Below are 24,241 nucleotides of genomic sequence, written 5' to 3' on the forward strand. Positions count from 1 at the left end.
TTACATGACCGGCAGATTCATTATTTTCTTGCCATAAAATGTATATGATTTAAATAATTTAAACAAATATCTATGTTTCATGGCTATCTCATGTTACGTCTCATTCGAAGGCGAATTGTTCAACACCGTGGAGCTTACGGTCCAATCGAAACTTGTGGTCAAGAGAAATCTCTACCACTCTTTTTCCCTCATTTCATATAAGTGTTTTTATTTTTTTTTTTTAAGATAAAGTTTAACTGCAAAACAAGTGGTCGAGATTTCGTCATTATCACAAGTTTCGATCTGCCCCGTAGGCAACATGATATTACACAGCACTCAAGTAGAGGCTTCACTAAAAGTGCTCTTAAAGCGCCCATTTTTAAATCCTAAACAAGCCCCCCTTAACTAAGCTCAAACCTGTTGCGGAGCACAGTGATTTACTGGCATTAGTTGGGCCGTGTTGGGCTGGGTTAGCCCTAAGCTCTACTGGGCCTCTAACAGCCCCGTGGCCCAAGACATAATATAATTGTATAAAATATTATATAGGTAAGATGGTAAATATAGGTGCTTCTATAACTCAGTTTAACGGGTTATTTTTTTGATAAGCTAAATTTAATTTGTGTTTTTTTTCCTTTCCCATCTTCTATTCACATTAGAATTATGTCCAATTACTAATAATAAAGATAAATAAATAAATAATGTAAAAACTAACCAAGAACATTGACTCAACTAGTTGAACATTTTTCTAGATGATTTTTTTTTAAAATAAACAGTAGTTTAGCTATTTTTAGTGATAAATTAGTAAATATATTTAACAAAAATTTAATTTTAGAGTATCATACTTTTTAAATATAAATTAAAGTCCGTACTTTGGGGTGTCATTAAAAAATTTAATGAAAAACTCATTCCTTCGAAAAGCCTCCTGCCATGTTTCTTTTCGTTGTAAAGTGGTCAAAGTCGCATAACAAGTGCGCGATTTTACGGGCAAGGAGAGGGGACAGAAAATACATAATCTACTGAAGCTCTCTTGAGTCAACTGGGAAATCGGAAGAAATAGAACCCCAAGTTACGAACTTGGAAGTTGGGAGCTGCACAGAGCCCCTTCTTCTTGTTCCTTGTTCCTGAAGCACTTCTTCCCAATGCAGATCACACTACTTCTACCTGCAGCTCGTTCCAATGGAGTCTTATCTTCATCATTGATCTCTCCCCGACTCCCCCGTCGGACCATCTCTTCGACCCACCACGCTCTTTCCTTATTCCCTCCCAAGTCGTCACCCTCCCTATCATCTCTTCCCTTCCTCCAGTCCCGTATCACCTTTGCTCCCTCCTCTTTTGTCTCCAAAAGAAGCGGAATTGTCGCCTCCTCTCCCGTTTCTTCCACCTTCCCTTCCACCACTGATGAAACCGAAAAGGCTAAACTCGATCAGGTACCGTCACCATTTCTCTGTATTATTTACTGAAATTGTATAGCAAAGCGAATCACTGAATTTCCTTATTACCCATTTCAAAATTTTCCGATATTGAATTCCATTCCACAACGGGGAAGACAGTGGAAAAAGCAAAAAAGGGGGATATTTGGTTATCTTCTATGTTGTATTATACTTGAATTAGTACTTACTTTTGAGTTTCTGAAGGGAAGCAGGTTCTTGTTTGAGTGCTGTAGGTTGCGAAGAGGCTGGAGAACACTTCCAGATATTTCAAGCGGTTGGGTAGTTTAGGGTTTTGGGGACAGCTGGTTTGTACTGTAGTTGCTGCTGTAATTCTATCCTTCTCTGTGGTCGTAACTGGGAAAATCTCTTCGCCACCGACATTCTATTGTACTGCTGGAGGAATTGCTGCTGCCTTCATTTCGGTCTTTTGGTCCTTCGGTTATATCCGTCTGTCGGATAAACTTCGTAGAACTGCCAGCGAGCCTTCCAAGGTACATCAAATTCTATACTATGTTGGATTTTGGGAAGTGCTAATATTTGTGACCAACAGTGTTTAATGGAAATTCATAATTCACCTAGTATACTTATATTTACTTTTTCAAATATGAAGCTTAGAATTGGTTGATGTGTTATTTGGATTGTTCCAACCTACAACAAATAGGGACTAATGTTGGGGACGAAAAAATGTCTTGGGTTCTAAGAAGAAATGCCTTGTTTTTTCACTGCACAGCTTGTGTGATGAAAATAAATAAACAAAACCATTGCTAAAGACATTCCTAGAATTATTGAAGATGATAGTGAGGGTTCTAATTTGATTGTGGATTCTACAGTATTTTGCAGTTCATTCAATAGCCTTTCTGTTCAATGCTTGATGGTATTTCATTTGATTTCTTAATATTTGGGGGTGGTAAAAGATTTTAAATGGGCATTTTCTGGCTGGTGAATTCTTGCTTCAGATCTATAAGCATAATATTTTATGCAAATTAAGCACTCAAAGGTAGCGCTATATTGACTAGGATTAAGTTTTGCATGTAAGTTTGATTTTGGTGGATTCTTTTAGCTTTGTTCTTCAGAATTTCCGACACCCTGTGTATTGTTTCTGGAGGAATTTAATGGGATGATCACTTAACCTCTATCTTCTACTGTATTCTGGCAGAGTTCATAAAACCAGGATCTCGTGGCAGAGGTCTTGTGTGTGGATAATGATGATGGCCATGCATTTTACAGTAATAATTTGAGAAGAAAAGTATTCTTACATTGGAGAGCAACAAACATTAAGATCTCAAACATCTTAGTTGTTTTTTGGTTTTCCATGATTAAGTACAGTATAAGAAATTATTAATGTATCTGATTTATAGTCCATGACAATATGATTTGTGACTAGTTGTATTATAGCTGTCTGAAATCATCATGTTGTCATAGATCTCTTAACATGGCCTGATAAATCAGAATATTGGGACTCAACTGTGTATGGATGGTGATTTCTTACGCATGAAATTCCCAATGTACCGAGTCTCAAATTGACTACACTAATCAAAGTTGAACCTATAAAACTACTCTAGTGTAGGGAATGGGAATACATTCTTTTGCAAGCTCATGGGTAAGAAGGTTGATAAACTTGAGCATGTGACATCAAATAAGTAGCATGTTTAGAAAAATGATGTGGTGAAGTTAAATTTGCACTATATATTATCATGGATCATGCTCCGAGTAATGCTATAGCCATGATGCTTATGCCTTCTGGTTGACTGCCCACTTCTTGCTCTAAAGAGGCTAACACATGGTAACCGTCATGTCAGTGTAATAATGATCTTGTATTTTAGATGTAATAATATTTTGTAAAAAGAAAATTTGTTTCATATATGATGTAGAAATGGTAACATGGTGTTATAACCTTTCTCAGTTGCACCAAGATTAGTGTATTAAAATTATATGTAAAATGCCATTAATAATATTATTCTTTATGCATCAGATTTTGCTGATTGTATGCATGAAATGCTCAATCACATTGTGAGAGAGTAGCAGATGAGGATGAATTGCATACTTTTAGGAATTCATGATCTAATCTTTCTTAATCGCCTTAAGATTATCTAGTGGACACATGTTAAATTGGATTTAACTCTCTTCCCCCGCTTTTTTGATATGAAGATTTGGATGTTGGTTGTTTCCCAACTTATATGTTAGCATCAATTGGTAGATATACAGAGATTGTTTATTTAAGTCTTCATTCCCACTCTCATTTTGGAAGACACTCTTGTTTTGTATATCAATTTGATTTTGAAGCTTAGTTGGCCCACCTTTCTGTTTCAACTTTTACCATATCCCAATTTTGAATGTAATGGAAGTTGATGGTTCAATGGTATATGAATGGCATTTTGTCTTACAGGCTCCTCCTCGAGCTGAAGTTGTAAAGAGTTTGAAGAATGGTATTGTGGTGAACCTTCTGGGAATGGGTGCTGCAATTCTTGGCATGCAAGCAACAGTAGGGCTATTAGTTGCAAAAGCCCTTACTTCCTCAGTAAATCCTTACTCCCAGGGCATCTCTCCTGGTTACAGTCCTGTTCTAGGTTTGGATGTGTTCTTGGTTCAGGTATAATTTCTGCCTGTACTCTCAGATTGGACGATTATGTTGTCTGTTGTTTATTAGTTTGAATTTTTTTTCATCTGTGCATTAGTATCTAATGCATTTTTTTGCTTTATGAAGCACCTTATTATAATTCAATGCTGGAACACTAGTCTCTTCTTGTGTTGTCTCAGCCTGTTGCCCTTAGTTTTTTGTTCTTCTTGGTCCCTTGTGTTGCTTGTTTGTGCTGTTTGGCTTTGTAGCTCCTTGCATTTGGCTATTGTATCTCTCTTCCCTCCCCACCCCCTTTCCCAAAAAAAAAAAAAAAATCTGTTGCTCATAGGTGGTAGCTAGGCTTGTTGCCTCTGTGGTTGTGTGTTAGATGAACCCTATGGTTTCGCTGTGTAGGCTTTGCCCTTTGTGCTTTTGAATCTTTTCCCTTTGGTAATGAATTTATTTATTCATCAAAAAAAAAAAAAAAAAAAAAAAAAAACCTGGTTCTTGTTTTCATGGTTCAGTTATTTTAGATGGTGGATTAAATGTAACAAAGCCAGCCTCTATTAACTTGGTTTGGCCTGAGTGTGCAAGAACATTGATCCATTGCTGAAGCATAACTGTATAATATAAGGAGGCAAATTTTAAGCTTGATACATTAGGCTATGTTTGTTTTGGCACAGAATTTTTCCAGGGAAGTTATATTTGTAGTAGAGAAAATTATGTGCACCACTCCCTCTACTTTGCCTCAAAACATTTATACTGACAGGGTTTTCAATAACCCCCCCCCCCCCTCACAACTAATAGTTTGTTAGGAACTGGTTGTTAAGTGATAATGTGCATATAACCTGGACTTGAAATGACTCATGGGCTCTAGTCTTTCCCAAGCCTGTTCTCTATTCTTCCCTATCCTTTTCAAGATTCTCTTCTCTTCCCCTGTGCTGGTTCCCAGTCAATCCTCATGCTGTGGAACTGCAGAATCTGAATGCAGATCAGATGCAGTTTTATTTTGTTCCTTCTTATTCACTGGTAAGCCCCAACGATTTCTTTTCCTCCTCTTTTTCCTTTTCATTTTCTTTTCAAAACAAAAAACAAAAAACCATTTTCTCCTTCCATTTTTTATTCCACCACCATTATAGCATCATCATCATCATCTCTATTCCTGACTCTAAACCACAATATTGACCTATTTCATGTCATGTAACCTAACCAGTAACCATTATCTGTTCCCTCTCGTCGTATATTCCCATCTTAGGCAAATGTGACTAACTGCAATCTTTTACGCCTCCCACTCTTGCCTGATCTCTGCTGTAAATGAAAGACTGCAACCTTTTGCTCTCCCTCTTCCAGTATCTATGCAAACCTTGCAACCAAAACACTAGTTGGCTGTTGATACGATATCTGAAAATACTCTTATCATAAAGACTGTATTGGCTAATGGATTAATAAAACCTAAAAATTGTCATTTGTGTAAAAACCAAGTTCTGTTTTAAGTGTTTTCCTACCTGGGTTCATGTTAGAAATAGGGTCAGTAGGGTCAGTATAGAATAAAAAATAGGTGCGGAAAACCAAGGTCTAAGAGGCATTTTAGGTCCAAATTATATGCGATGTCATCACTTGACAGCCAATTTTAACACTGTACAAGGTGGTTATTGGAAACTTTGTCTATATTAATGTTTTAGGCAAAGTAGGAGTCTACGTTAACATATATTTTACACATTCTTGTAAAATGCTTATTATTTATGCACCTTAGTTATCTTTGCTGTCATTTTGTGTTTCTTTTTCATTTGCATGATTTAGAGCGCATTTGGCATGATTGTGGACCAATTCAAGCCGTATGATAGGACTGGGATCCTCTATGGTTGCCAAGTACTACCAATCAAGATATCATCGCTCTTTTGTCAATGTTTGTTGTTTTCTTACCTTTTGTATTGCATTTCAGTAAAGTAATTCCACCATTCTGACCCTGATACTGTTTTCTTTTGGTTTCCAATATATCCTATAAGATATTTTATTGCAAAGTGCAAAAACATACACAGCTCTAGGATCCATAAATAATTTCTGGGCAACTTTACTATTAAAGATATATTGTTAAATTCTTCGGTCCCCAAGGGGATAAAGGTTTCCAATTTCTGTAATTCTTTTTAGTTGACAAATAGGTTTAGAGAAGTGATGTTCCACTGACTTCATTTCTGGCATCAGCAGACACTTGATTAGGCTTCTTTGGGGAAGTATGAAACGAGTTGGTTATTAGGCTTCTTTATGTTGATATCCCATCGTTCAATCTTTTTAGTGAATGCAATGGTATTAACTTGCAGATTGTCAAAGGCATTTGATGTGATGGCTCATCCTTTGTGTGAATTCTGGTGGTCATTTTGTTGTTGATCTTTCATCAATTACATTTTGCAGGCCTCTGCCAACACAGTTCTTTCTCATTTCTTGGGGATGGTTTGCTCATTGGAGCTACTGCGGTCAGTGACATTGCCACCCACAGAAGCCACTCCAATTGCCAGACTTGCATGAATGTCTACTATTTCGTGGTGAAAGAACCTGTAGGGGAAACCTGGTTTCGAAATGAGGATGTTTTAAGTTCTCTTTGTGAGATGTACTTTTGACTCATTCACTCCCAATTCAAGTAAACATTTCTCATGTTAGTTTTAAACGATGCCATCATTTCCTGTGGACAGATCAAATCAAGTTCTTAGAAATATCCAAATCCAATATATATTTCGTTATTATGATCGACTGAAAAACAATTAGACCACATCATTGTAGTAGTAGAACAGTTATCTCTGCAGCTCAATGAAATTTAATCCGTCAGAGTTGCATGGCAGACACCCACATACATACATGCAAGATGAATAAAGACTCAAACTCTCTTACAGGACTAAGCAGCAATAGCACCACCACAACCGGGAAAAGGGAAAGGATTGGGGTTGGATGTGTTCCAAGTGTTTTAGCGCTTTCGGACGCCGATGAATCTGGCAGGACTGAAAGCGGAGAGATCGACAATGGAGGATTGGCCATCCAAAACCAGCTCTGCAACGGCTGCACCTGTGGCAGGGCCATTGAGGATGCCCCAGCAGCTGTGCCCTGTAGCAACGTAACATCGCTTGACATTGGGCATTTCTCCAATCACCGGCCGACCATCGTCCGTGCAGGGCAAGAAACACGCTTGCTGGGCCTTGAGATGCGCTTTCCCTTCCTCCACCATTAGATGACTCGACACAGACTCCGCCACTCTCTGCAATACCTTAATGGACTCAGGATCACCCACCACTTGCTCTGGATCGTCCGGCACTTCAGCGTCCGCAGACATCCCACACACATAGACCTCCCCTGTACAGTATATGCACACAACATGATGAATTCACTCACGACTGTACCTGAGATATAGATTTTGCTCTTCAAAAATTTTAAAATTTTCTTACCTGTAGGACGAGGGTAGACTTCAGGGTCCATGGGTTTCCCACCTTGGGCAGGGTAGTAGCTTAAAAACAGAGCATGAGGCGTAATGGCTGCTGGGTCTTGTGGCTCCAGAACGATGCTGTGAGCTTTGAGACCAGAAACCCTAAAGAGGGAGGACAAGAGAGGTAACCGACATGACCATGGCCCCAGCGCCAACACCACCGCATCCGCAGCAATTGGGTCTCCGTGCTTGAGAACCACCCCACGGGCCTGGCCATTCTCCACCTCAATCCGATCGACTTCTCCGATCACCACTTCCAATCCGTGATTGGCCACCGCCAACGACAGCAGAGTCCTGGTGAAGAGCTGTGGGTGGACCTGTGCAGTTGTCTCCGTTGTGCCAATTGTCCTAGGGTTCCTTGAATGTCCATCGATCCATGCAGGAAGATTGCTATTGCTAGTCGAGGGTCTTTGTTTCTGGGTTTGTTCGGTGACTGTGAGGCTGAGAGTGTTGAGAGGCCGGTAACCGTAACTCTGGGGACCATCTAATTCGAGAGCAAGGGAGCGATGGAGGTTGAAGCTGGCTCGGGCGAGTTTCCCGACAGGTCCACCGTCGCACCAGTCGAGGGCAAGAAAGCCACCGGCTTTGCCCGATGCAGCGCAGGCGATTGATGATTTCTCAACGAGAGTGACAGCTGCTCCTTTCTTGGCGAGGAAATAGGCAGTACATACGCCGATGACTCCACCACCACACACCACCACTCTCTGCCGCTGCTTCGATTCATCTTCCTCCATTGTTAACGATGATGAAGCTTTAACTAAATGCAGTGCTGAGTATCTTGAGGGGTTGAATTTGCAAGTGCGGCGTGGCGAAAGTACCAACCAGGGTACCACGGAAGCTGAAACGTCTCGTGCGAAAAAAGGCGTAGAAAACACCGCCACCATCTCCAGATAGCAGACACGTGCGTGCCACCGCCGCGCTGTCAACGGCTACTACAAACCACAAACATGGAGGTTCCTCTAGCGAATTCGAACATCTAGGATTCTAGGCCTTGAAGGCTCTTCTGGCTCCAGCAGTTACTATCAACAGAGATTGTTTTCAACAGAACACAGCTAAAACAGGCACCAAAGAACATGAACTATAAAGGCCCAAGCCCGTAATAATGTAGGCTGGGCCGCTGGGCTCAAGTTGTGATCCATTTATTTTGAAGAACACTAAATCTGGGCTACTTCCATTGAGCCCCATATTTCACCAGTTGAAGGGAGGTTTCAATGTTATTAGGCCCAACTCGTTTAAGTTCTTGGATCATTTAAACCTATGGGCTTGAATTTCTTTTAAGGCCTTTTTTTTATTTTTAATCTCTTCTGGGTATTTTATAACTTTAATCATCTCCCATACAATTGCGGAATAGGAGCTTAAATTTGTAATTCCATGTTTCAGCTTGAGAGCATGAGTAGGGGTGTAAACGGATAGGATAGTGGTAATACCATATCCACATCTTTTATATTTGAACGGATTCGGATAATATCCTATCAATTTTAGGACAGATTCAGTCGGATTCGGATGATAATCACATAATTATTTTCTTAAGTAGATTCTTCTAAATAGCCATGTATACAAATTGAATATAGATTTTCGACTACCCGTTGACATCTTTACCAATTTATTTGTGATGCTAGGTTTGAAATTTAAGAATTTAGCAACTTTGATAAATATTTTAGTAGAAAGTATAAAAAAATAATCACATATCTCAAGTAAAAAATTATAAAATTAAGAAAAATAAATCCAAATAAGTAATTTTATCGGACGGATAATCTTGTGATACTACTTTTTTTTTTTTTTTTTTTTTTTTGGTTTGCCAACCCCGATTTACAAGGGCTTTGCCCTGACTAAACTGGTGTTCGACCCGCGTCGCACACCTGGCTATGGTGGGTGAGTCGATTCGATACCAAAACCTTGCTTAAGCAGACCAAGCTGCTTACCACTTGGACCAACCCCCGTTGGTTGTTATTTTCTCCTTCATCATTTTCCTCTTAAGATGTAGGGATATTATTAAAAATAGATAAATAATAACTATCTTGAGACTAGTGATTTAACTGGTAAATTGAATAACTCAAGAGACGACATTAATTTTAAAAAATACCTCAAGGTACCTGTAAAAATTTCCCAAAACTCATTTTGGCATTACATGTAATTCTTTGCCCAACCCAATTAAAGGTTATCCAGCTACTATTGAATCTCTCTTTGGATTTCAATGCCATGTCCTGCCAGAATTCTATCTCCCCAAACAAAGTCATCAAGTGATTTCAATAATTCAGTGAATCATTAAATAAGGTTTTAGGTTGTACGTTTCTTATAAGCGTTCTAGCTAGGAATAGAATTTAAGAATAAAATAGAGAGGGAATGAGTTTCTAATCTAAAAATGCATACCAAACATAACTTTAATATATGTCTGAATGATTAAACTGAAATGTAAAAAACATAAAAAAAATGTGTGTCAAAACTAGCTTGGAGAATAAGTCAGGCAGATTAAGTAAACAAAGAAGAGTTGTAATTCGTTTTGAAGACCCAAAAGCATATAATTGAAAATGAAAACCCAACTCGATTGGATAGAAACCAAGCAGCAGGAACCTAAAAAAGCATAGTGGCCTCTGGTTTTGAAAAACCCAAAAGGGATAAACAGGAAAGAACAAGATTTCTAGCTACTGAAACTGAGAGAACATGAATTCTGGTCATGGGAACTTCTCCCCTATTACGTGTTTCAATCAAAGTGGGTAGTTCGTCGGGTCTCGCCCATTGATAGTTACATACAATGACCTTGACCCACCAAGATAAAGACATATCCCTCGATTGAAGCCCTTGGCCTAACATATATGTGGTTTCTTTTCATCTCCCTTTAGATAATCCAAAAGATTCTCAGAATAGAGAATAGAGAATAGAGAATTTGGAAAATTCAAAGACAAAAAAACCAGATTAGATTAGCTTGGAAAAAGACTAGTTGTTGTCCACAGAAATTTGGCAGTTATCAGTTGATATATATTATAAATATGCTCTCATCATATTGCCTTACAGTTGGGGATAAGACATGAAAAATATTATATTATATCATAATATCTATAGACCCCATTTCTTTAGACCAAGAAGCCAAGAATGGATAATGACTTATGATAATTATTTTAGTTGGGTCTATATCAATATATATATTGTCAACAAATTCAATGACACAGTTGGCCTTTTTTAAAGGTTGGCAACAAATTTTGAAAAATTATTGGTTTTGGTTTGACTCCCAAGTCCCCAACTCTAAACTGATCTCTTGGTTCAAATCCTCCACCCAAGAGAAGCTTAATGGAATCAAAGCTTTTGTTTCTTTTCTTTTTTTTTTTTTTTTCAGTTGGGAAGAAGCATAAACGGGCTTCAACTTTATATGGGATGACTGATGAGTGATGAAGAAAAGTAATCAAAAACCACCCACACACTTCACTAAAATAGAGTTAAAACAACTGGGAAGCACAAGGATGGACCCCCCCAACCCCTCTTTCACTCTCCCCCACCACCTTCTTCCCTTCCCCTTAATTTGATTGATAATAATTTATAAGAAGAGAAAACACTCTAGCTTCAATAACACTTACAGCTTACCTACCTAGCTAGCAACTTACTGTGATTAAGTTTCATGTAATCATCTCCTCATGCAAGTATGAAACTATTCAGGGTCAAACACACCACCATATATATCAAAGGTTTTTTAATTAGCTCTATTAAAAATATACACTCCTATGCAACAACAACCCAAAAACATCATTGCCAAGTTGGGTATAAGCATCTATAAAGAATATAGGAGTAGTTCCTCTTATTAATTTACAGAAAGAAAAGAAAGAAAAAAAGATTTTTCTTTGTTAATTTGATGGGTTATTCTTACCAGAAGAAAAAAAAAATTGTTGGGTTTTCTTTTCTTTTTATCTTGGTTATAACTAATTTGTATAAAGAATCATGAACACGTCTGGTTTTAGTTTATTGGGTTGAAAGGGAAATACCATCTTATATTGTTCTGGGAGCTGGCTTGGCTTTTACTAACAATCTAGTTTATGATTTTTCTTAAAAGAAAAAGATGGTTTATTACCCAGTAAGATAAATTAGCTTTCTGGGTTGTTAGCCACTATGCATGTGGATAATATTATACCATGCACAGATCTTTTCTTTTCCAACCAAAGTATCTGAACTACTGCATGGTCGATGTATACTTTTGACGCCAATTTTGGACCACTTCTAGTTAGTTCTAATCACCTAATTCCATTGATTAGTTAGATGATAAGGTCTGGATTCAGATGGAATTTTTTTTTAAAATTTTTTTGGGTAAGATTCAGATGGAACTTAGCAAAGGTAAAGTTGGATATATGGCCAAAAAACTCAGCCAGTCTCCCAAGGTATCCCTCTTTATGGTGCGAAGTGACATGAGAAAAACTTTTAAAACTCCAAGAGCTAGCCAAACCAGAACAGTGTAGAGCCTTCGTCAGTTGCCACTTGGTGAAGCAACTAAACTAGGTTCAATAACCCATATGATTACAATTTAAAACCCAGTTCCTGTTCAAGCCTGTAGCTCCAGAGAGAGAAAGAGAGAGAGAGAGAAGGAGCTTGTAGTAGAAGTTGACCTGATGATTAAGATTTGTCTTTCTCTAAAACCTCGGTGTTTGTTAGACCTAATGGTGATCTGGGCTTTTGAGACTGGAGAGCACTACAAGCTACCTAAGTAAGCGTGAAGAACACGAGTCAATAAACAACGTTCGCTTAGTTAATAAGTCATGAAAAAAAGATGGATACATACATAATTAAGGTCAAAGAAGAATATTGGCCTTTAGATGAGCTAAGCAGCTAGCTAGCTACTTGTCAATTTACCCAAAAAGCCTCGTTTGTGCCTGTGTCTGCACCTGTGAACAAACCCATATATTACTTACCCTTGTGAGCTGGTGAGCCTTACGTTTCAACCACTAACCAAGAACCACTAAACCCTAACCTCTTAGTAGGACGGAAGGGCTAACACATAAGTCAGGTCCAGGACTCAGGAGAAGGGAGAGAGAGAGAGAGAGAGAGAGAGACAAGTATGGAGTGGTGGGGACTGGGGAAGGGGGAAACATAGGGCTCCACTCAAGTTTGACAAAAACCCAGAAATGGTTTAGAGTCTCAAGTGGTTAACTGGTGATGAATAATTCTAGAAGAAGGTGTGGTTTCATGCCATACGATATGTCTTTTTCTTTGCAACTGTACAAACATAAAAACAAATTCAAGACTTTTGTCTACTCCTGCCTTCTCCCTGTGCATCGATCTGAAAGAAAAGGACCTTTGTTTTGTTGCCCCACGAAGAAATGAAGGGGTTACAACTTGGACGGTTGGAGTTTCTTTTCTAGTTCCAGAGACGCTTGGAGTTGGTATCATAATATCATCATCATCATCGTCCCATACATTTCACATCTCAAAAGGGCCACCCATTCTGCTCATATATATTCATTTCACAATCAGGGATTTAGTAATCTGTATTAGATATGGGAGATATCTGTTTCAGCCGTTACCAATCTGAATCACTTACAAGATGGTTTTGTCTGAGTTCTTCAAGAATCTAATACCTAACATATATATCTATTTTACACTTTTATATTTTGATTTGATAACATTAGTAAGAATAGAATTAACCAACCTGTTTCTATACTAAAAACCCATTAATTATGATCTAGATATCTATCATGCAGGAAGCTGGGAAATTGTTTTCAGAAGGAAGCAGTAGAAGAAATCAATCAAGAAAAGGTAGAGCTAGCTGGGGTGACCAGTTAGGCTAGGTTTAAAGTGTGAATAGAGAGGAAAATTGAAACAGAAACATATGAAACGTGACCCTTTTATGAGCCACTCTTCCCTTTAATTAAAAAGGCTGAAAGGAAAAGAAACTGCAAAAGGGCAACAAAACCATGCTTCCCAGCTATTGCTATTGTAATTTGGGGGGTTGCGTTTCTGAGTGTCTCTTTAATTTGTTGGTTGGTGAACTCAACTGACCCAAAAGAAAGAAAGAAAGAAAAAGAAGGTGCAGGTGATGTATTAATATCTCTAAAAACGGCCGATCTAATAGAAAGGCTGGAACTGAGTGAAACGTTATGATTGAAATTTGAAATTTTAATCCCTTCATTTTCTTTAATAATCAATCTAGACCCCACTCTTCCAACTGTTTTCTACTTCTTTGCTTCTGCTTTTGCTTTTGCTTTCAAAATTAGTCAAATCAAATCCTTTCTTTTTCATATACATATTAATTATTGGACGGCTTAGATGGGCTTGAGATTCCATACATCTCTTCTCTTCTGCTATGTTCAATATGTAAAAAGCTCACTCACTGATTGGACTCTACAAAACTCCAGAATTTGAGGAAACCCCATTAAAGAATTGCAACTTTTGTTTTCTGCTTAGTGATCATCAAATAGCCTAAGAGAGGTTCATGATCACCTACTTCTATTATAGTTGCTACATACAAACTTGTTCCTATGAGATTGATACTGTAGAAGCTAATGAAATTTATTGGGAAGAGTGGCCACCAAACCCACAACTAGAAGTAAAGAATAACTTCAGAAAAGCTTATCTGACTACCTACTTCACCATATCATCTCCAATTAAAGAATGCAAACTTAGGACAAGAGGAGATCATTTAGATCTTCTCAATATGAGTTTGTGGTTCTTAATTTATGTTTTGTAGAAACCAGAAGCTGCAAACATGGTTTTTCATTCAAGAAGGTTTTATGATGTCTGTGGTCTTCAGCTTTAGAATTAATTAGTAAAACAACCCACAAATTAGAATCGTTGGTTTAGAGGATCAGGAGATGGGTTATCACAAGATTAATGTACATAAATGATGGCTTTGTGATATATTTATGAACCTTATATCTAGCATGATTAACTTAAATGAGGATATTTCGATCAATTGTGGACAATTGAGTTTATACCCAAAACAAATTATTATTTTTTAAATATAGAATAGATTCTTAGTTCTTCACAATTGAACCTTATCTCAACTACGTGGAGTTAGCTAGCTATTTTTTTTATTTTATTTCATTTAGTTCTATATGGACCATAGCTTTTTCATTAGAATAAAAGCACTCATGTCTTTTGTCATTATTTTGACACTAAGTCCTTTTAATTTGGCTTTCTCTTTGTCTTTTTATAGAGCCTTCAGCTTTTATTATATCGCTCATTCTCCATAATATGATTGAAGGTCATTGTTATATACATAACCAAACAATCACCATCACTTTGTCACCCATTTTGACATTGCTCATAATAAGTTCTTTTAACTGCATTCTGTTTGCATGTTTCTTTATGTGTTTTGTCACAAATTCATCTTAATTGCATTATTTCTTTTTGCTTTTTATATGCTTGTAAAATTCTCAACTTTGATTAAACTTGGTCAGCATTTGTGTACTACACCCTTAATTGTATGAGCTTTATGTAGAATCCATCATCAACTGAGAACTTTTCTTTTATCTTTTTGGTATTCTATCACAGGTGGCTTATTGGTAGTTAGTTCATGGCAAAATATCGACATTTAGCTTTAATCTTCTTTTTTTACTTTGATAAACTGAAATCATATGTTTGTTGTCAAAATATTCCTAATTTGATAGTTGAGTAAAGCCAAGAAAAATCTGACCTTAATTTACCTTCAAAGCCGGGTCAACCGAGAAAAATCTTATCTAACTTGGAGTGAGGAAAAGACGGACAATGACAAGGAGGAAGGGGGAAGAAAGAAAAATCATGAGAGAAAAAGCAAAATAACAAAGAGAAAGATCGAGAGGAGAAGATGAGGGGGTTAGACTAGGTTCAGCAAAGGCATCAGCCTTAGTCAAGCAAACCCTAATTCAAGTCTAGAAATTTCTAACGGTAACTTCTACTCAAAGCTGTGACACTTCAATCCATATCTTGTTTAGATTCAAGATGGTTTCACCATAAAAGCCAAATTTACGCCCCTAGTTTCAAAATTTTTATATTTTTTATATGAAAAAGGAAAGCTAATAATGCAATTAAGTTGTTCAACTTGTGTTTGTGCTCTCCAATGTTTACTTCCATGCATGTACATCCCTCTTGGTCCAACCTTTATAAATGTAAGTATGCAACATGCTAATCCCTTACCTATATTTATAGCAAGGTGAATCTTACTATATATAATCAAAGTAGTGAACAAAAGTTGTATAACCCTCTTCTTTTTTTTTTTTTTTTTGCCTTTTTCTTATTTTTTAAAAAATTATTCAAGTCAAGAAGAGGAAAAGAAAATTAATTTTCCATTATGTTATTTTCAATATATTATGGTTTAGAATCCCCCCCCCCCCACCCTTTCTAGTGCATATAAAAAAGGATTTAGTTTTTATTTTCACAAAAGCAACAAGTATGTTATATCAAAAGGATTAATCCTAAATTTGAACTTTTCCATTAGAATTTTTCTTCCATATTATTATATTGCATAGATAAATAAATACAATATAGGATATTTCTTGCACCAACTTTTATACGACATGGAATCATATTTCTTCTCCTTTACCAGGAATACTTCCATATAGTTGGGTTTATTTTATTTATGACAAAAGAACTGGCTTCATTCTCAAAATAAGGCGTGAGGGCTTCTTAAAGAAAGTGACTCTTGTGTTGAGTTCAATTCAAATTGATTTTTTCACTAATTTTCTTTAATTATATTCTTTGCTCTAATGGACTTGATTTAGTTAAAAAGAAAAAGAAGAAGGGTGAAGGAGTATTACAGGAAATCAAATTGAGTTGAAGTCTCACCATAACAAAGGAGGTTAAAAAAAAAAACCCTGATGCTAATCTAACATTAGATCTCCAATAGTTGAATTTTTTTTTCCATTTAAATTGATAAATTTTTATATCACCGCGGAGACTTATATATATCATCATGGAGAGTGGGATCTTATTAGGTTGGTGCATCTAATGTGGTGATGCCTATGGTGCCCAACATTATATGGCACCATGTGAAGTCCATTAAACACTATTTTTTACTTATATTTGTTTGAAACGTAGACTTAAATCATATGTTTATTGCTCAAAATTGTTCTAATTTGATGGTGAATCGAGCCGAGAAAAATCAAACCTTGATCTACCCTCAAAGCCAGGTCAAACTAATCTTTTTGTCCCTAACCTTGGAGTGGGGAAAAGACGGAGAAGAGGAGGAGGAAGGGGGAAGAAAAGGAAAAGCAAGAAAAAAAGAATAATAAGGAAGAGGAAGATCAAGAGGAAAAGATGACAGAGTTGGACTAGGTCCAGAGCATCACCCCTAGTCAAGCACGGTCCTAATTCAAGACTAGAAATCCCTAATGATAACTTATCCTCAAAGTTTTGACACTTCAACGCAAATCTTGTTCAAACTCAAGACGGTTAGGCCGTTAAACCAAATTTACGCCCTAATTTCAATTTCGTATATTTATATGAAAAAATAAAACAAACTATTCAACTTGTGTTTGTGTGTGTGTGCCCCTCTTCAACCTCTACACCCATGCATATATATCCCTTTTAATCCAACCACCCTTATGAATGTAAGTATGCTTCATGTTCATCCCTTGCCATTGTTTATAGTAGGTGAATCTTACTATAATTGAAGTGATGAATAAAAAGTTGTTTAACCCTTAAAATGAGGAAGAAAAAAAATAAGTTACTATTATATTATTTTCAATAGTATGATTTGTAATTTTTTTTTTTCCTTTCTTTTTTAGTGTATGTAGGAAAGGATGAGGTTTTATTTTCACAAAAGGATTAAATGTAGTAAAGATTTGAACTTTTTCATAAGCATTTTTCTCCAATCTGTACTGAACTTTTTCAGAAGCATCTTTCTTCCATATCATATTGAATACAAAAATAAATACAATATAGCATATTTCATGCACCAACTTTTACACGACATAGAATCATATTTCTTCTTTGCTACTGGAAATGCTTTTATTTATTGGGGTAATTCTACAACAACAACAACAATAATAAATCTTGTTCCAACTAAATGGAGTTGGTTACATGAATTCTTATCTTCTAATCAGTTCTATTTGAGGTCATGTTAAATATAAGGTCTAAGATATGTATATCATTTGTCAATTCTCACTGCTTCTCTATGTATTGGAATTATTCTATTTATATCCAAAGAGATAGCTTGTGTGTTAGGCTCAATTCAATTTGATTTTCTCACTAATTTGTCCTTAACTATATTATTTGCTCTAATGGAATGGATTTGGTTGAAAATCAAAGAAGATATGCTAAAACATAGATTCCACTAGGAAATTTAGAAAAATTTGACATTTTCTTTTATGCAATTAAAATTGAATGAAATTCACATGATGTTCATTAGAACTAGACTCTTTTTTTGTTTTTTGTTCCTGACTGCTTATAGTTAGCCTTCTAAACAAACAAGTCCAGAGATAATAAAAGAGTTTCTTACAAGAAAAAATGATGGCATAGTCCACCAAATCCTATGTGGATCAAATGGGAAAAATTCATCTACTGTGCACATCTTCCTATTATGTACAACAGTATATTTGATTTTACCAAATGATCTTGTTTTTATTTTATTTTCTCAGTCAATCATCTGATACATATGTGCACAACCAAAGATGTTAAAATTTTTGAAACCTTGAAATGTAAAATAAAACAAACTCAAATCAAAATACCAAAGACATAATTTTTTTTTGGTTAAAAATACCAAAAGACATAATAACACCAACAAGACTGCAAAGAAACCCAATTCAAGAAATGGGGCATGAAACTAGAAATCACTGTGCCATCAATCCACACACAAAACAAAACAAAAAAATCCGAATTCTCACTTTATAAAATTTGAAAAATGCATGAAAGTCGGGATAAGCAAGAGCTCGACCCCCAAGGTTTCCCACGTGGGCTAAATGGGGTTGGGGGATTGTACGAAAGGCGTACCTACGGCTTACGATAGCGAGAATCATGGGATGGGCCAGCGTTTGCCATAGCGAATCCCGAAGAGATGCTGTCTTTTCGGGAAAGAGAGATTAGAGAAAGAAAAAAAAAAAAAAAAGTCAGTGGGTTATAGCTGGCAAACAGTGACGTGTCTTTCATCGCGTCTGTCTTTCTCTGACTTTTTCCTCCCCACCCCCATTCTCATTCTCTCTCTCCTCGGAGTGAGTCCTGAGGGCGAGACAGGACAGAGTCTGGTAGCGGTTAGTGTCATGTTTTGCCACGTCACCTAATAAACGATGGAGGCCATGGGACCCACTAACATAACTGACGTGGACATAAATCATGCGTGGCTGACACACTATACCGCGACACGCCTTCGTTACGCGCCAGGAGCAAAGGTTTTGAGTTATCACTTCCAGCCCCAGGTAGATGTTCCATGTTCCATCCCTCATGCGGTTCAGGGAGATCTCTTTTATGGCAGATCCAACGGTCTACATAATAGAACGCGTATGTGTACGGTAAGTAGCGCTTAGGAATTCGTGTAGCCGATCTCTATCCAGTTGTTTTCCATGTGCTGCTATCAAATAATTCATGAGAGAGAAAAAAATAGGGGACGTGTGAAAATTGTTCACGCGCTCCCTCAGATGTACAAGTAGCACGTTTTCCATCTTTTTGTACTTTTCATGATAATTAGTGAGAAGGGCCCTGGGGGTTGAGATTGCAATATTAAAAACTCTATCATAATCACTCACAAGTCATGATTAACCACGTTTTGTTTTGTTGGTAAAACTCACAAGTAACTACCAAAGGACCCAATCAGCACGGATAAGCTCGAGTCGCTTCAATCCAATCCAATCCAATCCAATCCATCCACTAAAGTCTCAAACCAGATGAACCAACTGTTAACGGTTCAATTGGAGTAGATCGGACCAGAACCGAACCAGATTTATCAAATTAGGCGGGTTTGCATAGAAAACTCTTGTTTGGGCCGTTTTCTCGGGGGGTTATTAGCCTATTAGTAATTTTTTATATTTACTCGTGTGGACGCGTAGAAAACAGCGGAGCCGTATTGTCGTGCAGTGTCTCGGGAAAGCAAAGCAAAGCTTTTGTTTTGCTATTTTAGTAATTTTGTCATGCTTTCCATTTTCAGCGCTCAGAAACGTGTAAGCTAAAAACCAATTTTTAAATGCAGGTGGTGACGACTGCCGATACGAGGAAAGATTCACCACCGTTCCTTATCATGAATACGGGACTAATTTGTCATTTCGTACCCTTTTCTTTTCTTTTTCATACATGCTTAAACTTAAGTTTGGCAGTGGAGAAAGATCCAATTTCTTTCTCATTGCCGTCCCAAACGCCTATTTAGCCTTTATAGTTTATACCATGCCGTATGGTTCCTTACACGAGTGGCGTGGAGCTACGAAATGGAGTTCTTGTGATCACGTGAGGACCACTTAACGCACGTGCCATAACGATAGGGCACGAACCGACGAAGTAGGTTCTTCGAGGAAAAGGGGAGCGGGTGGTCACTGTTAGGTGGAGGGAAAGAAGAAAAACATGCCAGCTGTCCCCACGTAACGGCTGCATGTTGATGATAGTACGATTCCCCATATCTCGCACCCTTTTTGTTGTTTTCTTCCTCTTTCTTCCGTTTTTTTAATTTTCTCCGCAATTACCAAAAGCACCCTAGTTTTTTACGATATTCCCCCAGTAAAAAAAAATCAGGAAATTAACCGCCGTTACTTTAGAGATGATGGTTAAGTGGTTCCTTGAATTTCTCCACACTGCACTGAATAGGAGAGGGATTAGGGAGGGAATACCCAAAAATAAGGAAGTGGTGTAGAAGTTTCCAAGATCCACGTGGCAGAATTCTTCTTGCAAAATCTCACGAGATCGATTGGCAGTTAGAGCACCGACCGCAAGGATTAGCATTGTCAGTCAAATGATCAAAAAAACAATCAAGAAATTGTTTCATAATGTAAACAGCAAACAGAAAGAGTAAAGTATTAGGTAGTAGGTATGAGTACGACGTACGAGTAACCGAAAAATAGATACGAATCGGTTTTTCTCCGTAATATATTAAAATTTTCTTTTTTCGCATTCAATGCTCCTCATCCCCAACTATATATCTTTTTAATCAACCCCCCTCGCCCAAAGTTATTTAAAATTTGAAACTACTAGAATCCAGCAGAAGAATAGAAGAAGGAAGGAGTTACCGGCGGGTGTCGGTGGAGAGAAGGCCGTTAGGGAGATGTTGGGATGGCAGGTTTACAGGCTGGACTGACAAGATGGCAGTAATGATACGCTCTCCGATTCGGCGACCGGACTTGTCGTATTCACAGCTCAGCAGTTCCGTGCGGCCGTTTTGATAAAAGAAAAATCCTTCCCCAAATGCTCTCCAGCCTGGCTTAGTCAAACTCATCCGCTCCCTTCCCCCAACACAACCCTAAACTAAACCCCCAACCCAACCCAACCAACCGTACTCTGAAAGTTATCGTTTAAATTATAAATGTTTTTTAGAGAGAAAATAAAAATAGAAAATTCTGGCGATAAATATCCATCCTGCCCTGCCCTGCCCTGCCCAGCCCAGCTGCCCCAGCTGCTGCCCTATCTTGAATTTCGAAGGCCTTTTTTTGCTCACATTATTATTAACCTCCATAACTTCCGAAACTAAGAGTAAAAGAAGAGTATAATAACAATAAACGAGATCTAAGAGCGGGACATCGAGAATCCAGGGCAGTAAAGAAGCGACGCGTGTCCCAAATACAGCTGTATCCAAAAAGCAACTGCCTGCTTGAAAAACCGGTACTCTCTTAACGTCTGTGATCGGTCACCGTAACTGGCTCTTTCGGTTACCCTCACGAGTCCCCTTATATACCCTAACGAGTCTTCTCTCCAACTCCGTGTGTAGCCTCTGCGGTGAGGTTTCAATCTCTTCCTTCTCTTCTATCTCTCTTTCTGTGTTCAAAATCCTTGAAGCCTAGGGTTAGGGTTTCCAATTTCCAACAGTAAGGGAATCAGGAATCAATCCGTGATTCAGATATCTATCTCCATGGCTTCTTCTAGGAAAGATTTGGATCGGATCAAAGGGCCGTGGAGCCCAGAAGAAGACGATGCGCTGCAAAAACTTGTTCAGAAGCACGGCCCCAGGAACTGGTCTCTTATAAGCAAATCCATCCCTGGGAGGTCCGGCAAATCTTGTCGTCTCCGGTGGTGTAACCAGCTCTCTCCTCAGGTGGAGCACAGAGCTTTCACTCCCGAAGAGGATGATACGATCATCCGAGCGCACGCCAAGTTTGGTAACAAATGGGCGACAATCGCTCGACTCCTCTCTGGTCGCACCGACAACGCGATCAAAAACCATTGGAATTCAACTCTTAAGCGCAAATGCTCTTCCTTGGGCGATGACGGCAGCGATGATGCGGAAGCACACCAGCCGCTAAAAAGATCGTCTAGTGCAGGTGCCGCCATCCCTCCGGTTTCTTCGATCTATCTCAACAGCCCTAGCAGTCCATCTGGATCCGATGTGAGTGATTCCAGTCTTCCTGTGATGTCTTCTTCTCATGTTTACCGTCCTGTCCCAAGGACAGGAGGAATCTTACCTCCGTCTCAGACTCACCTGCAGCAACAGCAGCTAGAAACTTCGTCTTCAACGAACGATCCGCCTACCTCCCTGTGCCTCTCCCTCCCTGGAGCAGATTCTTGTGAGGCTTCGAATCATACTTCCGTGGTTTCCAGTCATGCTACAACCCCTCCCCAACTACCTGTTCCTGCAGCCGTTCCATTGCAGTTTTCGCCGCCCCAGCAGCAACACAATAATCAACATATACAGTACAACGATTTTGGATCTTCGGAGGTGGCTTATCCAGAGAAACAGTTCATTCCTTTCAGTTCTGAGTTCCTTTCTGTGATGCAAGAAATGATCAAAAAGGAGGTCAGGAATTATATGTCTGGGCTTGAACAGAGCGGGCTGTGCCTGCAGAGTGAAGGGATTAGGAACGCTGCGGTGAAGCGTATTGGCATCAGCAAGATCGACTAAAAGTTATCGTAGAAGATGGAAGACCGACACAAGGGAGACAGAGATAAGAGTGAAGTAGAGGAAGCGAGGACCAACTGCAGAAGGAAGGAAAAAAACGATCTTGTTTTTCTTCTCGAAGTCTCCTGAACCTCATTGTCTATTCGAATAATTTTTGCTCGTGTACAGAGAAAAAAGGGTGGTCGGAGATGAGTGAGTCGGGAGAAGGCCTGAAATTAGGAGTAAACACCGTTAGGTTCTTCGTTCTGTCCAGAGTAGTAGAAAAGAGCTTCAAGTTACAGAAGCTCCATTTAGTATTGAACAAGAAAATCAATCTCCCCCCAACCATTAAAAAAAACGAAAAAAAAAAAAAAGAAGAAAAGTTCTCTTCTGAGCTTCATGAACCACACTTGAATCTGAAACAGGAAATCCAACCAAAAAAAAATGGGAAGAAGAAACACCTTCAATCGAAGTGTTTTTGTTTTACATCGTTTTTTGACTCATCTTTTTCATGCTCCAGATTTCGACTTCCCGCCTCCTTTTGTGCAATTAAATCCCCAAACCTATATAATTGTTGTTTGAACTCGACTGGCAAAAGGGTCAAAAGAACTGAAAGCAAGATAGAACAGATCGAGCATCCCCTATGAATATTCTCATAGATCTTCAGCCGTACTATGGTTATTCAAGTACTTTCAGAAGGACAAACCATATCATACAGCGTTAGATCTTACGCCAATTAGATTAGAAAACTAATTAAGTATGCTTCGGCTTCAGTGGTGCTATTAAGTGGTAAAATTCTTAATGAACACCAGGTCAAAGTGAAAAAAAGGGTAAGAACTCTAGAAGCTCCCAAACTAAACTCCACCCAATGGGGGGTTTCAACCAATCAGTAATGATTGAGTATGCATCTCAAGTGTTTACCAATGGATGATGCCTCAATTTCAAGGGGATTTCTTCCTTTCCTGGAAAGGTGGAGAGCCATAACTGAATTTTGATTTCCTAAGAAGTAAGAACCAAGATTCTGGCAAAAGCTGGAAGATGTATCATAGGAAGGTTAGCTGCCTTGGTTTTATTATCTTTTAGGCAGAGAACCTGGCTTGTGATAGTGGTTGCTTGGCTGCATACGCTACTTGTAAGGTCACTCCAAGTTGGCTTCTATGCCACAATATGTCCTGCTGCTGAGCGGATTGTGTAAGGATGGCTTCTCCCCGTGACCCAACGATGCCAGTTGCTCTTCTTCGCCTTCACTACCATCATGACTGCTTCATTGGAATGATCTTCTATCCTAATTTTTAGTTTTCGGTAACTCTCTTTTTTAATGCCCTGCAACCGATATGGTATGTCATTATTCAATTTGCTTGGGCTGTGATGCCTCCATATTGCTGGACACTGTTCCTGGCTACCCACAGCCCAACCTGGTGGATAGGATCAAGAGGAGAGCTCTTTGAAGTTGCCTGTCCAGCCAGTCTCTCTTGTGCTGATATTATTGCTATATATCTGCGAAGGATGCAGTCGTCTTCGTAAGAAGTTGTTCTAAAATCACCACAAATGGAAAGACAAAAGACACTGCGCTAAACATTAGAGAAAGAATGCCAACTAACTCTAGTGTCACCTTTGTCAGGCTGATGGCCCCAGTTTGCCTCTTCCTCAGTTCAGTGCACGTCAACTTGGGAGAAATCTCCTTTGGCATGGCATGACATGGCGTGTCTGAGGCAGAGATGACAGTCCTCTCGGGTTTAGGCTCCGCCAGCACTTTCCTCTTCAGGTTTTTCTATTGGCCCTTTCTGACCTTTTTTCAGGGGCTCAATACCATTGGTTCTGCTCGCTGTGTGTCCATCTGAGACAGGCTTCACCAGTATCACTTCAGAAACAGAACAGATCAAGTACTGACAGCGGCTATGCTATGCCAA

At 38.5% G+C, this 24,241-nt stretch overlaps 3 protein-coding genes across 3 annotated transcripts; 2 read left to right on the forward strand and 1 right to left on the reverse strand.

The window, feature by feature from the left end:
• The first annotated feature begins 964 nt into the window (after nt 1-964).
• LOC149017142 (protein TIC 21, chloroplastic-like) lies at nt 965-6,676 on the forward strand. Its single transcript, XM_089151470.1, has 4 exons — nt 965-1,406; nt 1,643-1,900; nt 3,796-3,999; nt 6,376-6,676. The coding sequence occupies exons 1-4, from the start codon at nt 1,119-1,121 to the stop codon at nt 6,487-6,489; spliced, it is 864 nt and encodes a 287-aa protein (XP_089007596.1). The 5' UTR covers nt 965-1,118; the 3' UTR covers nt 6,490-6,676.
• An 8-nt stretch (nt 6,677-6,684) lies between these two features.
• LOC149017143 (D-amino-acid oxidase-like) lies at nt 6,685-8,428 on the reverse strand. The gene is made up of 2 exons (XM_089151469.1): nt 7,398-8,428; nt 6,685-7,305 (listed from the first exon to the last, which is right to left on the reverse strand). The coding sequence occupies exons 1-2, from the start codon at nt 8,317-8,319 to the stop codon at nt 6,923-6,925; spliced, it is 1,305 nt and encodes a 434-aa protein (XP_089007595.1). The 5' UTR covers nt 8,320-8,428; the 3' UTR covers nt 6,685-6,922.
• Nucleotides 8,429-21,187: 12,759 nt separating this feature from the next.
• On the forward strand, nt 21,188-22,817 carry LOC149017144 (transcription factor MYB44-like). The gene has a single exon (XM_089151472.1). It carries the CDS (start codon nt 21,369-21,371, stop codon nt 22,353-22,355), a length of 987 nt encoding a protein of 328 aa, XP_089007598.1. The 5' UTR covers nt 21,188-21,368; the 3' UTR covers nt 22,356-22,817.
• The last annotated feature ends 1,424 nt before the right edge of the window (nt 22,818-24,241 follow it).

This window comes from Hakea prostrata, chromosome 4, assembly GCF_041222555.1.
Source record: "Hakea prostrata isolate BN-2017 chromosome 4, UWA_Hpros_2, whole genome shotgun sequence".
Lineage (NCBI taxonomy): Eukaryota > Viridiplantae > Streptophyta > Magnoliopsida > Proteales > Proteaceae > Hakea > Hakea prostrata.

Coding starts and splice junctions, on each gene's coding strand:
- LOC149017143 (XM_089151469.1), bottom strand. CDS start 8,319: ATGGTGGCGGTGTTTTCTACGCCTTTTTTCGCACGAGACGTTTCAGCT. Junction 7,306..7,397: donor AGTCTACCCTCGTCCTACAG/GTAAGAAAATTT, acceptor TATACTGTACAG/GGGAGGTCTATGTGTGTGGG.
- LOC149017144 (XM_089151472.1), top strand. CDS start 21,369: ATGGCTTCTTCTAGGAAAGATTTGGATCGGATCAAAGGGCCGTGGAGC.
- LOC149017142 (XM_089151470.1), top strand. CDS start 1,119: ATGCAGATCACACTACTTCTACCTGCAGCTCGTTCCAATGGAGTCTTA. Junction 1,901..3,795: donor CTGCCAGCGAGCCTTCCAAG/GTACATCAAATT, acceptor TTTGTCTTACAG/GCTCCTCCTCGAGCTGAAGT. Junction 4,000..6,375: donor TGGATGTGTTCTTGGTTCAG/GTATAATTTCTG, acceptor TACATTTTGCAG/GCCTCTGCCAACACAGTTCT.